At 36.5% G+C, this 18,504-nt stretch overlaps 1 protein-coding gene across 2 annotated transcripts in view; it reads right to left on the bottom strand.

Annotated features, from left to right (window-relative positions):
- Positions 1-230: 230 nt before the first annotated feature.
- LOC105319122 (ephrin-B2) overlaps positions 231-18,504 on the bottom strand; it is a 60,918-nt gene continuing 42,644 nt past the window's right edge. For both annotated transcript variants that reach the window (XM_011416525.4, XM_011416524.4), the window contains exons 2-5: positions 2,744-2,861; positions 1,393-1,561; positions 905-1,180; positions 231-779 (exon numbers count right to left, since the gene is read on the bottom strand). In XM_011416525.4, the coding sequence (XP_011414827.3) occupies positions 613-779; positions 905-1,180; positions 1,393-1,561; positions 2,744-2,861 (730 nt within the window). In that variant the 3' untranslated portion in view covers positions 231-612. The remainder of the gene's footprint in view (positions 780-904; positions 1,181-1,392; positions 1,562-2,743; positions 2,862-18,504) is intronic.

Genomic DNA, 18,504 nt, shown 5'->3' with positions numbered 1-18,504 from the left:
AATAACTAGCACTGTTTTGATCCAGAGATACACTTTTCTAAATTTCCAGCTCATAGCATTGAAGCAAAAAAATCACAGTATATGTATGGCAAATACGGTTGCTATGGAAACATGTTGCCAATGGTAACTGTTGGTGAGACAATACAATCACAGCAAGGAAGATCGGGGGGACTAAATATTGCAAAACATAATCTTCATGACAACACAATTAACTCATCGTCACTCGATCCGTAACCATGGTATCATTTAATTATTGCAATGTTTCCACGGCAAAGATGCACCTGAATTATGTCATTGTTCTGTGAATCTTTCGGTTGAAACATGATCATTGCAGCATTGGAATGATTGATGATTGAGCACATTTTGTTGTGTCCTCAAAAATGGCAGACAATATTTACAATATGACTAACCAGATTCAATAGGTAGAAACGCTTTAGAAGCTTTTCTTCTTCCAAAGAAGTCTGAATTTCTATTCCTTTCTTCCGTAAAACAGAAGTCAATACTACACTCTTGAAGTTTTCCAACACAAGTAGAATCCTTCACTTTCAGTGTCTCCTTTGTGTGCAGCAACACTTATTTTCGTTAGAACCGATTCACTATAATAAGTAGATGCTATCGTAGTAGCAAGATAAAAATCATTAACGATGCTACGAGCAGAGTTTTGGAGAAGCATAGTGTCCTTGATGCACTGTTTATAGTCCCCGTATTCTTGCTAGTTCCAGTTGCATCTATAACATTTTCTTTACTGGGGTCCACTGGTTTCTCTTTGAACTTTGTAGCTGAAAAAAAAAGTTTCAAATTCTTATATTTCCTAAAATTAACCAAATTGATTTCATTTTACATAAATATAAGATTCTAATAACTTATAGACAGAATGACATGGATGAACAGTAGGCTGACTTACTGGTTGATATGGTAGTGGTAGATGGTTTGATGGTGGAAGTACTGGGTGTGGGGGTGGGAGTAGATGGAGATGGTGTCACCGGTTTAGGAGTGGTAGTGGTCGTAGTGGTGCTAGTGGTAGTGGTCGGTACCGGCCCTGAGCTGTTCTGGGGGGCCTGGGTGGGGGCCGGGGTCTGAGACTCCGGGGTTCGGACTGTCATCACTAGTCTCATGTTGTTTGACCGACACGCTCCATTCTCCTTGTTGTTGATTCCTTCCAGGTAACCCGTGGAAGTTGCTGTAGAAACAAATACAAGTTTATACACCACTTATGATAAAACTACAGCCAATGATTTTTACTGTTAATTTTAAACAATTAACTCAAATATAGAAAAAATCAAGTAAAACATATCCAGATACAGCTTCATTTCATTTATACTCTCTTATGATGTTGTAAAACTATAATGTACATAAATATCATACAGTGTATATAAAATATTTTGTGCTTACTCATGAAATAATATTTTCCCGGCGGGAAGTCAATCATCCCCGGGACAGACTGGAAGCGTCGGATAAGGATGGTAAAGTACTGCTCCGTGTTGGGCTCGGAACAGTTGATTACAAGTGTACCTCTGACTGGGGTATCCAGTCGGCATTGACTGTATTCGTCCATGGTTACCTAAAAACAAGCAAGAGTTATCTCTCTTGAATCACTTTTTCACAGACCAATTATGTTTGTCAAATTCTTAATTTTGCATTATTCTTCAAAAGCAGTGGCGGATCCAGCGCCGGCGCGCCGGGCGCGCGCCCCCCCCCCCCCCCCCCCGTTTGATTTTTTTTTTTTTTTTTTTGGTGGATGATTTTTTTCTGATCATATAAAGTCATGCTTTACTTTAATATTAAATTCAATTTGTAAAATGAAAAATACAAAGATTTATAATTTGTAGGCATATTCATGTAGAAGTGTTATTTCATTCGATATAGTTTAGTAATTAAAAAAAAATAGGAACGGCTCAACTTGTGTACGAGTGGACTTCTTGTGTAAGACTCGGTTTATGTAGTACATAATATTCACAGAATAATTACTCTTCTATTACTTATTCCTGTGTCGAGTGCTACTGTTGAACGAGGAAACTCAGCAATAAAACGTATTAAATCGTCCCAAAGAAGTACTATGGGACAGGACCGGTTAAACGCCCTTACTCTTCTCCAAATTCACAGAGATATTCCCCTAGACTACAAGAAAATTGTCGACATCTTCATTAACAAAAACCCAAGAAGAATGGTGTCTAACAATCCATTTAAATAAAACAGCTATAATTGTGTACGATATTTTGAAGTATTTCTTGCTTTTATTTATTTTAATTATTTACGACCGACAAACTCATTGGTGCAAATTTTCTCCTGCATGGACAATTATGACAAATAACAATATTATTGAGTAAAATTGCAAAAGCGTACAAAATGAACAAAATTTAGTAAAAAGTCTTATCCCAGATACAATGAAATAAATACTTCTTATTTGTAAGAGCTCAATTGAAACTTTCTGCAGCTTTTGTTACTTCAAAATTAAATGTCTCATAACATTTTGGTAACATTTCTAGTGACTAAAATGACGGGAAAATAAGTAAAAATTGGCCCTCCAGATAACATGATTTTTGCCTTTCAAAATATCTAGATTTCAGGAGCTTCCGGGGGCTTCGCCCCCTGGACCCCCACCAGGGCTTTGCCCTGGACCCACTGGGGGCCTCAAGGCGGCCCCAAGACCCCCTGCCTTTAACTGCGCCCCCCCGTTTTCAAATTCCTGGATCCGCCACTGAAAAGGATTACTTGGGTATTCACTGGACGATTGTATACTTACAATATACACTAGGTAGTATTTATAGGAGCTGGATGAAGTGCCAGAAGGGTAGAAGGGGCACCTGAAATCTATACTGTCGTCCAGATTGACATTTATCTCGCTGTTTGATTGGCTGAATCTGAAAAGATAAAAAAAGAAATATAACTGTAGACTGTATGAATTATTGAATTTTTGTGCATTCACATTTTTTATTTGCTTTTCTGAGCTTTGAAGATTTTTATCTTGGCTAGTGTGACAAATATGGAACAGATAACAAGCCATTTTGGAGAGTTAATTACAATTGAACTGAAGCAATTTATAGGTAACACAGCAGCAGAAACAAATCAGTATCTCCTTTAAACTTAAAGCTAGTCAGCCACATCTCTTTATAAAGGATTGATGGAAAAGGTTTCGATTGAAACTAGCTTTGGTTTCATTTCATCTCCTAAACTAATCAATCAAACACAACAGAAAATAAACTAGTCATATATAGCAATATGATGGCAAAAAGATAAGTATTGAATTCTCTCAATGAACTTGATCCAAAAGATTTTCCTATCAGACACAAAGAGGAAGGGGACTTTATCACATATTATTCTTTAACTTAATGAATGATTCTTGCAAGGGCAAGATTTTACATTAATACACCAGAAGCCATCAAATTTACATAATGAAAAATTCATCTTTCAAGAGCTGGATTATAAAATGAATACAGAATAATTCATGTTTATACTCCTATAATTACAGACAGCATAAACTGGAATCTAGACAAGTAGAAGATGAGGCCTCGGCCATTGTTCAGCAGGGGTAACTAAAGCTCTGTGGTCGTAAAGCAGGAGATAAACTTGACAAGGTTAGGCAAGAGTTCAGCCGATAACCTCTTGTAATTACAGTCATTCCAATCAAACGCCATCATCACAACTTATAATTAAATGTGACTGATTGGCAATAAACGGAATTTCCATGTAACTTCTGTTCTTCCGAATCAAGGACAGAGCTTGTCACAGTGGAAGACTGAGAGAGGAAGAGAATATTGCCCTTTAATGAACTCAATGAAGCAAACCATAAAACCCCAGAACTAGTGAATTTTACCATTAATGCACAACATATACGGTCTTTTTAGTAACACGGGTAAAAGAGAAGGTTAACTCACTTATTACTGGCAATGATTTTTTTTTAAAGAGGTATTGCAAATAATTTTGGAAATTTCTTTAAAAAAATCATAACAATTTAGCGCCTAATGAATAACTCTCATAACTCAAGCCACGGATAAAAAACACGATGAATAAAAAAGTCGGATTGATCAGGTTAAATTTCTGCTGGGTGAGCTGCAACTTCCACCTGACTGGGTGAAGGGTGAGGCTACCTGTGTTTTCTTTAGAAAAAAACCTCTTTCTGTGAAATATGGCTGGCTGATGTCCAAGCATAATTCTGCCTGGCTTATTTTCCTGTATATACCTCAGGGGCATAGGGTGGACTTGAACCTTTCAGGAAAAAATATCTTTGCAAGCTAAATTAAATATGGGCCGAATTCTAAAGAGAACAAAATAGAAACCAAGTGTAATTTTTGTCTGAATTTTTTTTCATTTCAAGGTACCCTAATAGTTCTCCTTTCATTTTTTGGATCAATGCTTAAAAAACTTATGAAGCTTGTACCTAAGAAGACACACCAGTAAATTTATAGCAATAGTTTTTATTTCTATACAAACCATACACGATTTTGTATAGAAATATTCAAAAACATAACTCTGGGAGTCTTTGATTAACTAGCAGTTAGTGGCCACTGAAATCCCACAGTGTAACTGTAATGAAGAGATGTCAACAACAATTATAACAGAAGACAAGTGTTACCACTGTACTTATTTCTTGGCGTAATTCTCTTTCATAACATGCTGTTTTTTACGACAGCCCCAATGATCCCAGGTAATTATCCCGTTGTTGAAGCCTATGCGATTGTGCCTCGGTTTATACACAGAGAACTGTGGTACAGGTGCATGGGTTTCCAAACTAGCGTGACTGGATATCGTTGCACGCTACATGTCACTTACAAAATGTCACTCATCATGGCGAACATTAGGACGCTCCATTTAATGTACATTTTGTGTATCTTACACGGAATCCAATACACTTTCTGATACTTATGTGAAGTGATCACGATATATATCATTCGTACATGTATATTAATCATTCAAAAGGACTTCAGAACTTGATCAGAACTTTCGCTTTCAAAAAAAAAATCTATGACACTCTCATGACAGATATTTGATATCTGTAAGTGATTTCAAATCCTGTTTTTTTATTTCGATTTTGATTTAAAAAGCACCGTAATCTTGAGGTTTGGTATTGACAAGGTCAAGCCATACATTAGATTGATTCAAATTTATATCAAAGCGCATGAATATACACAAAGAAAGGAAACTATATTCCTATTTAAATGGTTCCTAACCTTGCGAATTCATACACAGATTAAGATTCAGATAAAACCTTAAAAGGAAATGTCTCAAAGAAAAGATGAAATTTTATTTTAATACAGTAATGTTATAGAATTGGTATGATTGTGAATTGCCAACATTTCACGATTCCAAGTCAACGCTGATTCAACTAAGACAGGTGGAAAAAAGGAATGAACTTTGCGTTATCGTAATCTTGAATCGAGGTAATTCACAAATGGCCATTGACCACAAACAATAGAAGCCTTTTTTAACCCTTCTGAAACACTTGGTAAATTTTTTCTTCTCAAAGATTCAATGGTTTTTTAATGACCGCCCATTTTGACATGCACCATATCTGATCATAGATAAAAATAACAGTTTCTGATTAAGCACCTCAGCATTTATCGAACAAAGCCTTGTGAGATTCAAAAATGACCCATTCAAAGAAGCCACTTCATAAAAGTTTTTTATTATGAGGTTTTAGTTAAGGCTCATTTCGGTCCTAAGTGACTGGAAGCTATTCTCAAGTTCAATATTGGCATTTTGAGCGTATTGTGAACACATTGAGATATCTTGGTTAAATCCCCTCTTGATAAAATGGTTGATATCTTCAAGCTATGAAATTAAAAAACACTACCTTATTAAACAATATATTTATTTACTTTTCTCAATCTGTGGGAACCCTTCCCATGGTCCATTCTTTTTAATACAATAAGAAAAATATTGCAATATTTATATTTTCATAACTGCTAACATATTTTAGCCAATCCTTCTATGTGAAATGCAACTTTCTCACTAATCTTCACATTTATTCTGATTTCTATATTGATAAATTTACTTAAGGTTTCAAATTGATATAAACACATTTCTACAAACAGTTAATCTGAAAACGAGGACATTACTGCAATACCCTGGTACTTTTTTCTTCAACAACTAATCACTGGGAGAAATTGTTGGCCATATTGTTCTTTTTGATCTGAAGTATTGAAAACCCATCCATCACAAAAAAGAAACTGTTCTAATTAAAACAGCACAGAGAGTGGGCAGGGATGTGAATCAATGCCCTCATGTTCAATGATGTACAAACTCGCCACTGACCTCTGAACCCACTCGTCAATGTAAAGAACTCATTAATCAAGAATCCTCTCTAATTTATAAAGCCCTATCTTCCCTCTTTTTAATTTGGTTTATTTAATTCTCTCTCTCTCTCTCTCTCTCTCTCTCTCTCTCTCTCTCTCTCTCTCTCTCTCTCTCTCTCTCTCTCTGCTGTAGGTGTGCATCTTTTAACTCTGTAAAGCAATCAATGATATTTGGTAAAGCTAAAGCAAAACTGACAAATGACTAGAAGAGTTCCTGCTGGAGCAATATGCCTAAGTGATGAAGATCATTTGCATTTACAGGCATGACAGTAAAACAAATGGTGCAGATTGCATTTCCAGACATAAACATAATGAGAACTGCCTCAAAAATTATCCCTTCTCACCTCGCATACCTTTAGACGATTTTTTAGGGGCTCTGTAGTTAGAAGTAATTTACGAGCCTTCAACAGGGAGCAGATGGAAGAAATAATCAGCCAAAAATGCGACTGATGAACTCTTTCACACCTCCCTTATAGAAGAGTCACATTCAGAAAATTGTCACAACAATGATTGGTGGAAAATCATCATTAATCAATGCAACCTGGAAAATGGGGGGAGGCGAGCCTGCACAGTTGTGCAGGAAGACCAAATTACAGGTGCCCCACAAAGTAAATTACAGGTGTTCAGCCATCACTGTCTCTTCCCTCATCTGAATTAATCAGGAGCTGTTGAAAGGTTGGTATAGAACCTCCAAAGAAGCCGCCATGATTTGACAAACTCTCCAATGGGATTGAGAGAGAGGCACAGTTCTACACATGTGGCTTTGATCATTATATATATTAGTCGAGTTCCCTCTGTCTTTGCCCTTTGGCTTAGACCCTACATCAACTGTTTGACATGATGGACATTATTGTTCTCCTTATGTCAAAACAATTAGAGGGAAAAAAGAAAGAAAAAAGTTTGCTATTTTTTTTCAAAACTTCTAAAATTATGAGCAAACTGCTTTATAAATCTCAAATATCAAACAAACCCAACATTTATATGTATATATTAACAATTTGCCGTGAATCAGCTTTTAAATGTCTTGACTGTAAGGGAATTAGTGACCACAGAAACCAATGTAGACATTGAGGTAATCATTTCCCATTCTGAGGCAATCAGCCCCAAATTACAACATGACTATCAAAGAGATGAGGCAATTACTAAGAACTTATCTAAATTCCTACACTAGAAGACTTTGTTAGACAGGAAAATAAGGGAATAACAGGGAATAATCTCCCAGCTCCACTGTCCGAGGGACGTTAGACAACAGGACTTCATTTTCCTTGTATTAAAACCCAGTAATTGATACAGAACACAGAAATCAGGCCGTACTTAGTCTGTAATCATCACAAATATAAATGGAGTCTGGACAGACCTTACTTGCCCTTTTTCCATAAATTTTCTCCGCCGATGTGGGATGAGTATCCACACATGTCCAACACATTTGGGGAGGTTCAATTTATTGAAAACAATCCTTGATTTTTTGCAGAAGCCAAACAATGGGAGGAATAAATCAGATCATTTCCATCGATATTCAATTCGCCAGTCATGTGCCGGAGGCTTTATTTTCAATAAAATTGTTTTTATGTTCCCATTCGTGTAAACCAGCATTTCCAATAATGAATTCTGCGAGAGTTGTTAAGCAGTGATAAAAAAGATAATTCATTGCATGGAATGTGGAAAAATATAGATGTTGTTGAGAGTTTGCGCCTTTAAAGAAAAGAAAGAATGCATAAAATAGTCATTAATGGATTTTGTTTATGTTGCTTTAATTGCCTTCCTATTGTTTCTGTTATTAATACCAATAAATGTCATTATCTAATTCGTAGCACTGCTGCAGTTTTATCAAAATAACAAATGAATTAATATGACTTAATCCTAGGATTATGTATCAGATGTCAGCATCTATTCAAATATATGAAAATAGATTAATAAAATAATTTTTTCTTATTTGGATGCTTGTATCATATGGTGCACATGAATTCTCACTTAAATGATGGGCAGGGCTGTATTAAATTGGCTTGTCATTTTATTTCAAAAAAGTAAATTAAGGGTAAAGGAAAAGCATAAACAGAACTTGAAGAGTGTACTTAAATTTTCATCTTGCGGTTCAGTATCTTTAATATTTTCTTTTCTCACACTTGCTTTCTATGACCATTTATCCTTCCCCGTCTGATTTACAGCTCTCAACATGTCAGACACACATCTTAAAGTACAAAATAAATCCTGCAAAATGGAAACCTTAGAGACAATGTACCACCACAATGACTTTCTACGAGACATCCCTCCCCCTCTTGCATGCCAGCAAATTGGTCTCACACATACTCCAGGACTATCTCAGACTCAGCAGATTCAGGGCCCTCATCAATCAAAACCACTGTCACCCAGCCTCAACCTCAAATCAATGTCCATTAGCTCCTCTACCAGGGAAACCAGGACCGTGGACCACTTAGCCTGCTCTCTGCCTCATTTGGGCATCCCCTGGCTGCCTATACCCCTCTTAATTCTCCTTTCCCTGGAGAACTCGGATAATGCCAACAATTTGCATTTGCTGCTGTGGATGATTGCCCCTCCAAGATGTACGAGTCTCTTGTCTTCTTGTGTCTGTGATTTATTGCAGAACATGGGTAATCATAAGTCACCGTATCCCTTGGCTGGGGCAATCAGATAGTATTGCTATAGTTCCTAAGGGTCAACACTTCTAACAATTTATCACACACTTCATTTCAGTGTGGATGCAATTGAAAATTTGCTACAAGCAGTTGCCCATTACGGTTCCATTGTAATAGGCTTGTAAATGGAGTGAAACTGATCTTTCCCTCTTTTTCTGCTGTTCTATAATAAATTTACACTGCCATAATGGATAGTTAATGAACCTTCAACTGGGACACAATGTCATATCATAATCGGTGAGGGAATTGGTCAATGGTGGGTTGTGACCATCGTCTGTGACTAATAATGAATACTGCCATCCTGGACATACCAGGGCATACTTAGCATCAAAACATTGTTCATCGTCCAGAGCAAAAATCGATACTTTATTCAAAATTTATGGAATTCTGATCTCAATATGGCCATGAATGATAAATGTATACCTCTGTTATACATGTGACATAGAGGGCACTATTTAAAACTATGACACATATACACCGTTTGTTTCCTTGTATTTTAAATTCTTCTCCAATTCCCTTACGGAACCTCATAAGATTTTTAACAGCAAGTGAAGTGTGTGAAAATATTTCAAAAAATCTTTTTAACTGTTTTGCAACTATTTGCAATCTCCTGTTCAAAGCATTTTACCTTTCACAGTGCAAAACCCCTATGAATTGTTATGTAAATTTGCTTACAAACTGATACATGTATGTAACATATTTGTGCAAATAGGGAGGAGAAAATTGGAGGCAATCTGATTCCTACTGTCTTTTAAAGTAGTTGTTCTAAGGAGAGATAGCTTTGTTGTTTGTAGGTGAGTACAGACAATAAGTTGGTGAAGATCCCAACCAGATCCCATTTAGCAGGAGAAACCTAATCTGTCATCCTCCAAAGCATTTCCACCAAATGTCTGGGTCATAACAATGGGCCAAAACATTTCCCTCAAGAGCTTGATAAGATCTGTTTTTTAAAAGTCCCCAACACAGTTTGTCAAAGCAGCCCCCAAATTCTGAATTCACTACCCACAAGAAAGCTGTAAATCTTCACAGTGTTGTGAATGCTAATGATGGCAGTCAACCCCTGTTGCTCAACCTCTTGTCACCCCAGCGAGAGAGGATAGCCAGCTGTCTTTGGTGTGTACCTTCAAACATCAGGCAATTGACTTCCACCCTAGGAAGCAAGTCAAGAATGGACACTGGCCAGACGACAATGAAAAATGGCCACCATTACAAAACACAACACGCACATAACCTGATAAGAACAGGCTACCCACCAATACTAAATCTCCTGGCACAGCTAGTGAGGTTTAAAAATGTATTTAACTGGTAATAATGCGATACAGACCTTCCGAAAATGAACCACAAATGTTCTTAATGCTTCGTGTGTGAATTGTTTACATTCATGGGAAGTTGTTACATTGCCCAACTCAAAAATAAATATTATTTTTCAAAAATTGCACTAGTAGAGTGCTACTCATTTACAGAAATGAAAGACTTGAGGACCGAGCTGTCGAATGGCTCATTAGAAGTGTTAAGAGCAGCTCAAAGATCCAACCACAGATAATGTTAAACAGATGAATTGGAGGAAATTCCAGCAGAAGAAGAAAGTAACAAGGAGTGAAATGTACCATAGTGTACCCAGATGACATATTGTGTGTGCTAAACACCTTTCCAATTGCTCAGGCTGCCAAGCCTGATAATACATAGGGGAAGGAGATCTCATATTGCACAGTTCTGGGTACTGTTTCCCCAGCCAACAGGTTTTTTATACTCATGTTAAGATATCGTGTCATATTTATTTCTTATATTACAGTTTCGCTTGAATCAAGTCCCAGGTGCTACAGATTTTTACAGTTATACAAAAGGCACACAGCGGTGCATGTACATAAATATTCCTCTCCGCCAGACCGACATGCCCTATGCCTTCCAAAGCCCGCCAAAAATTCACTTGTTAACTTTCAATGGAATTTAGTGAATCATTTTATCTATCACAATGACGACAAGATTGAATTATCTATGCAGGCATGTTCACAGTTCATAGCATCTACACACTATCTGACATTAGAACTATCTGTAGACAACAACGAATGCACAATGGACAACAACAACTACATTTGCAAGCATCATTTGGGATTGGAGCAGGTAAATTGACCCCGCTGCTTGCTTCCCCCTCTCTTTAGTTGGCACACACGATTGTAATCCTTTCACTGAACACTATATGTATCATTTATCTAAAGCTAACACATTACTTGGCAGTCTGATTGAATTGTGGGAAATCAACTTGATGTGTTCAATCTATATGGTTTTCAGTTTTGTTAATTATGATACTCTGGAATGAATCAATTATGTCTGAATGTGCTGACTTTGACAACTTTGTTACGAATTATGGAGCTTATATGCAAATTTGAAAGCAAGCATTTGCAAATTTTACTGCAGGAAAAATTAAATTTAGGAGAGATACATCGTTAAACACTTCACAGGACAATAATTGCATCACAGTGTCAGATATCTTGCCCATCTATAGAATAAAATTATAGAAATGGGCAAACATGTTTTATGGAGGGAAAAATGACTGAAGATAAAATCCTATAAAATGAGCCGAGTGATCCGAGATCCGACATTCCTGCATTGAATTGGCACTGAGGCCTGTTTGTATTGGTACTCAACTCGAACAAAACCGAATAAAACACTCAAGGTGTCGTGGTGCAACCTTTGGTCAAAAGCTTAGACTGAAAGGCAGACCCTAAAAAAAAAACCAAACATCTAAATCCACCCTGGGTAGACATAGAAGCAGACAAAAACCCTGCACTTCTTCACCTATTTGAAATTTGGATTAAAAAGTCTTGATCAATGTATTGACTGAATTGATAAGTGGATGGGATGCTTGCACTGCTGACTTATTCAATTACAGTGGTTTTACTCTTAATAGAATTTCCATTATAGTGGTCACAATGGGTCCAGACCCCGGCTTCATGTCCAATAGATAAAATCACACCTGTGTCCATCTGGGTTGTCATGACAATTGATACATTTCATACACAGTGAGATGGGGGGGAGCATGTTGTCTGTTGACAATGTCCTCCCGATAGCGAAAGGTGTCCATTTCCAGAGTTTACACGACAAACAAGCTCCATTTGCACAGGAAGAACTGAGACGAGACCAGTCTGCATCAGGTGGAGCAAGGAATGCTGGGGAGGAATTTCATGTCAATCAACCTCCAATGACGCACTCAGAGAAGTGTCTGGATTTACATTTTCTAGGATTGTTTGGATATCAAACACAATAATTTGTACTGTGCATGTATGGAATTGAGATGAAAAATTCCACATCTACAAATCTTAATGTGTAAGAAATATTTATCTGATAAACTGAAGAAAAAAATGTTATTGAGGCTCCCCCTGATTGACTCTGTTCATGACACATACCATCCACTTTTCATGTTCTATCACTGATGTACAGGAAAGATCAAACATTTAGTTAAAAACAGGAAAAAAAATTTACAACTTAGCCTTTTAACATTTTTTATCAATGATCACCTGCAAAACCAACTCAATTAAAACATTACGATTATACCATTCTGTACAACCCGTTTTTCTTCCACACAGATGGAGGTAAAAGAAGCATTAGTGATGGTTTGATAATACGGAGCAATAATGGTGATAAAATGGTGCTGTCTGCTAAGATGAACCCATTGCACAGGAATCGTCATCTGTTCAAGCATATCCTATTACTGGCGTTTCCCTTTCTAATCTCCACACACCTAAATCTTTATGAGAAAATAATGATCAGGTCCTAGCCTCTCCATTTCCTGTATACTCCTCTTTAGTACCGGAATATACGAATTACAAGCCATACATATGCTGGTATTACCTCTAGGACTACAAATATCTTTTTTAATGAATACTGGAATCAGATGTAACTTTTCCTCTTTCAATTTAAAGAGAGGTCAGAAATATGGATTATCTGTAAATATATATATACGGATACAAACCCTCACAACATCTGTCACATATGATTATTATTGGTTACGATTAACTTTACAAACAGTACAAATGAATCTTTTTTTTATATAGCTGATAGATATGAAGGGTTAGTGCCAAATCAACCAAATTAAATTAAAAGTACCAGTACCAGGTATATTATCATTACTTCACTGAGATAGAACCAACACGATGCTGTACTTTTAGGCTGCTACCAGTATAAACATTAATTTTCATGTCACCCAGTGGAAAATTGCAACCAGTAGCTGTTCATTTTTTTTTTTTAGGAATTAGAAACCCCTGTCTGACATTCAAACAAATGTTGTGGAACATGACCTATCCAGTGGTTAACCTATGACAAATGCATTAGCACAGTAATTCAACATCTTTAATCATGGGGAGCTTAGTTCTTTTTTACTGAAAGACAGCTAGAAAAATTTGGTAGCAAATGAAAATTGACACCATTAAAAACAGTGGAGCTGGAGACAGGTAGCCAGAGTCGGTGAAAATAAAGCCGAACCTGACAGAAGCCGGTCCAATTCAAAAATCTAAAGGACATCTCTCCGGTTACTCTTGACCAAAATTGATGAAACTTGATCTAATGAAACACCTCGCGGGACCAACAATGGTACGACATTCTTGTCCTGCCAGGGTCTAATTGTGGACCCCTGCCTCAATTCATTTCCAAATAGAACCTGACCTAGGGCAAATACACATAAATGTAGGAAAAACACATATTATTGACTGACGAAAATGCTCCCAATGGATGTATATGCTGGGAGATGACTTTTACGCTAATCAGATTTACAGCTCGCTGCTGACAGAAAAACTCTGCAACATGTTAACAAGACTTCAATCAAACGGCAATCACAGAGATTAGAGAGAGCCGATAGTGTGCCCCTGCCAGTCAGAAGCCATTTCTTACACTTTTAACATTAACAGTCAACAAAACTGTTACGACTTGAATGATATGTTAATATGGCATCTGATTCTCGTGCATTTGTTTTCCTTTACATATTGTTATATAGTGATATAGTAAATCATAAACAACAGCGCAGTTCTTTAGATATCCAGGTGTAGAGTAGGCCAAATGCCTGTTAATCCATCATTTACATTGTATTAATAGAAGTCTCAATATTGGCTGCAGATGAAAAACTTCCATTCAGTCACACATACATCAAATTTGCACTTTTCTCTAATATTACTTAGGAGTTTTGCCAAGTTCGAATAATCATAAGCTCTACTCAAAGAAAAATGTGTTCTTTTTTTATAAGCCTTGAAATTTGAATATTATTTAAATTCTAGAAGAGTAATTTGATGCCTCCTAACTTTCAATGACCAACATTATGCATAATAGCTCTGTAAAAAACACACTGGAAGAAAGTGAGAGGAATTTGCATTTTCATGGTATACGTTATCAATCAATTTGATCACAGAGCCTCATTTACATGAGAACACAACCAGATTAGTTTGTGTGCACATTTTGGTGGTACTTGCTGCTTTTTATGCAATCTGGTCGCGTTATCTTTCGATGGAATCTTCAAGATCTGACATCTCATTATCAACAGTTATAGGCTCGCTAATGTTCAAATTCTAAAGCATGTCAATTCATCAAGATGTGGTAACTGAAGGCGACAGAGAAAGTGTTGAATTTTAAATGATGCCATTGAAAGTTGTTACGACAAAGAGAAATAAAATTTTAATCACAACAGAGAGGATCTTCCCCTGTCAGTGATGTGCAATATGACCCTGCTTCTAGTTGTGTATTAGCCTGACTACGAACCTCTTTGAAAATTTATTGCCTTGCCCTTTGTGGTGGGCTGGAATAAATACAAGCCACATGGAAATGTGTAAACAAAGTGAATATGTACTTAAACATCTGCCATTGGTCAGAATCAACTCCAATAAGTAATAACTGAAGTTAAAGGTGTATGATATGCACCTGAAAGGCTCTTCGTTGACGTTTTGGGGGGAGAAGGGTCTGGGGTCTCTTATTTACTCCTATGAACACTGCGAGAGAAATCCCACCTTTCCCCGAGCACTTGAATTCAGACAATCTGACTACCTGAAGTACCTGCGAATCCTCAATGCGAAATTAATTTATGGCAGTAATAATCACAAATTTGCCATAATTCCGGTGAAGAGATGGGGTGGATTGGGCTTCAAAGCTCTACTGCTCAAGGGTCAAGAGTTGTATTCATTTTATTGTGTATTGGATTCCTTGTCTCATACAGCTCCAACACCCGGCCACCATTTCTACTCATACTCTGTTTATGTTCATTATTATAAGTGGTTTTTCAGATCTATTCAAAGTCAAGCCTAAAGGTAAAATTTGGCGAGTTCACCTGAAACTAAAATGTCTGCCTAAAACAGCGAATCGTTCTGCAATCTGCTTGGAAGCATTGAAATGAAAACAATGTGGCAAAAGACAAATTTATAAAATGGATAAAAATGATAGGGCACAATTTAGAAATGTCAGAGATTATGTCCAAAGTACAACTTTCATGAACAGATAAACTTTCACTTAACCAAAATTTAATAGATAAACTTGGGGTTTAATCTCACAACAACAAGTGGGGTTTATCTACAAAGAGTCAACATGAACATCTCATCAAATGGTTGCCAAATCCTCGCCTTCAATTAGTTTAGAGACAATAGTCAATATTGATTCTGAGAGAGTACAATAGGCGGGTCTGAATGAAGGGGGGCCGGCGAGAAGATGTCAGCGAGTGTACATGCAACCTATCCAAGGAAAGTAATTATCAACGCTCACAAAGAAGCGTACAGAGTCAATATTTGCACACCATGCAAAGCCCTCAAGATTGCATTTCCACAGTTAAACTGACACTATGACGCTAAATATTTGGAGGGGACTTGTGTTTGGGTGTAATTGGCTAGTGCTGGGTAAAAGATGAATTTCAATGACACAAGCTTTCAATGGAATCTCCCGCGGAATCAATGTAAAGTAGACTCATCATTTACAAATTTTAATAAGAGATGACTGATAAAAAAAGATTGGACTTCAGTCGGGTAGGAATTAATCAAAGAGTCTCCCCATACAAATACCCCTCAAAAGACTGGTATTAGCACATTATTGAATCAGCTACACCAGGTAAAAATACAGCCCTAGTAAATTGTGTTTTTCAAAACCCCCTAAATGCAGTCCAGGTTTAAAATGAAGTTAACAACAAGTACAAAAAAAAATTGGCTGTAGGAAAATATTGTAGATTGAAAAGATTTATGTCTAAGCATATCTTCCCTGCACGGTAGAGAACAAAGAGCAAGCCATCCAGTGTTTTTAGATAGCAGTGTGCCTAGGTAGTGGGTCGGTTAGGACATTCCTTACTCCTATAGGGACAATCAATTTAAACAGGAATTTCTGCTCACGAGTAAATTATATGTTTCACTGCACAAAATGTCTGACATGCATTTTGGATATCACTAAATGAAATGCAAAATTACGTAAGTGAATTAATACATATGACTTTGCATAAAACATGTTACTGTGACAGATTGAAAATTATGAATTTTCATATGAAATAATTTCTATAGGGACTGCTTCTAAAAATGTTTTATCAAATTATTACAGATCATCAAAGTACAAGATGTAACGATTTACCAGGGAGGCATCAGTGATTTCAAACTCGAAGTATTCATGAACGTAATTATAGGCGATCAAATGTTTCTAATTTCCTTTTCAAGACACACCTTATAATCCCGACAAGATTTCACGTTTGTAATACAGGCGATACTTGATCTTTTTTTAATTTCGATTATAACAGACTTGTTTAAGATCTCTGTAATATGACCCATCATTCAAAACATCTAGTTCATGGTAATTTTAAAACTCATAATGTATTTTAAATAGAATAGATGTGTTTACGTTGGAAACAAAACTCGATTTATTAATAAACGGATAATTAATATGAAACCCCATCCATCTTCTAGCTTTCAACAAGCAGTAAAACTAACACTGGAATAAAATTCACTTAACTGACATAAAACTTTCACTTTTATGATAGGTATACAGAGTCTATCAGAGTGCTATTATGAATCAAAGATCGGGGGACACTGTGTCACAAAAACAAATGAAGACGCATTGCAAATTGCCTTCAGCGGACATCTTGTTCCGGCGTTTCATGATCTTTATATGATCAGGTACAAGCTCTTGGGGACATCTTTATACAATAAAATATGACCCGGTCGGACAATAACTCTTTGTGGAAAAAAAGATGTTTTCTGGCATTACGATTCCTATTAATGGCCAACATTAATCAAAATTGATGTTTCTGATCAAAAACCAGGGTGTAATTATTGGGGATATATCTCCTGCCCATTATTTCCAAAGACACAAAACTCTTAATCGTGTTCATTTCCCCCTGACAAATGTTATTCAGTATATGTTTTTAAACTATATTAATGGCAAATCATTAATTTGTTTGACCATATGTCTCATCAGAAACTATCTCCTAATAATCAATTTATGGCAGCATTACTAAAGAATGTTTTAACAACCCCCTTTTCTTTCATAATAAAACATTTAATATTTTTTCAAATGCACATTAGCACCAGGTATTTGCTTTTACAACAACATGTGACCATACATGTACTGCAACAACAATGTAGAGAATGTGGGTCTGCCTGGGTGTTTAACTAAAGAGAAATAGCCCCAAGAGAAAAATCTGCAACCAATTCTCCAATCCTGCCTCTTTAGTTTGCAGACAGAAAATTTTAATCTGGCTTTTGTCCTGTCCCCTCATGTATTCAGCTGTTGCCTAAATCAACAGTCCAGCTCTATTCAAAGACATTATTCACAAATAAAAAGACACAAATTTTCAACAGATCACTTGTTTTGAAATTTGGGGTTCTTGTTTTATTCTCTGACCAATTGTTTATACAATGGGATGTAGTGGAAAGCTATTGGGGGCTTTGGTATTACTTTAAATAAATCAATATTGATTTGGAGATATGTGAAAAATTATGGATCAGGATGTGCCAAAAAAATTATAAGGGGCTTAAATATAAAGGTATGTGAAAAAACTTAGAGGCTCCCACAAGTGTCAGAGGTGTTTAATGGGCTACGCATTTACTGAAGGCCTTAAACGGTATTAGCTTCCATCTGAAAACACTTTCTCCCCAAATCTTTAAGTGGATATTAAAACATTCAAATTCATTCCCATTAGTGTAAATCCCATTTGCAGGCAGAAGTTCCATGGAGAAATATAAGGAACTGTTTTTGGTTTTAGGAAAACAATGCCTCTTTCACATGTCCCTACCTGAATTAAGTAAAGGAATCGGTGATCAAGGGGATATAAGGGTATCAGATAGCGCAAAGTTTTCATCAACTTAAGCATGGAAAGGATCAGTTTTAATTAATACACAACATCTGTGGTTGCGACCACCAGGTCTTACCCAGATAGGAACAGTTATGAACAGTTACAGAGTCGAGTCTGTGTTCACAGCTAACTTCCGATGTAATCTTCCTACGATCTTACAACTCACAAAGCAGATAATAATCTCCTGGACATGATTCTTTGTCAGATTAAAATCATTGTCGAATCACCATGATTACCCATAACAAATCATTTAACTAACAAG

Source organism: Magallana gigas, chromosome 5 (assembly GCF_963853765.1).
Source record: "Magallana gigas chromosome 5, xbMagGiga1.1, whole genome shotgun sequence".
Lineage (NCBI taxonomy): Eukaryota > Metazoa > Mollusca > Bivalvia > Ostreida > Ostreidae > Magallana > Magallana gigas.
The sequence above is the reverse complement of the archived record's forward strand: the minus strand, read 5'-3'. Positions and strand labels throughout refer to the sequence as shown.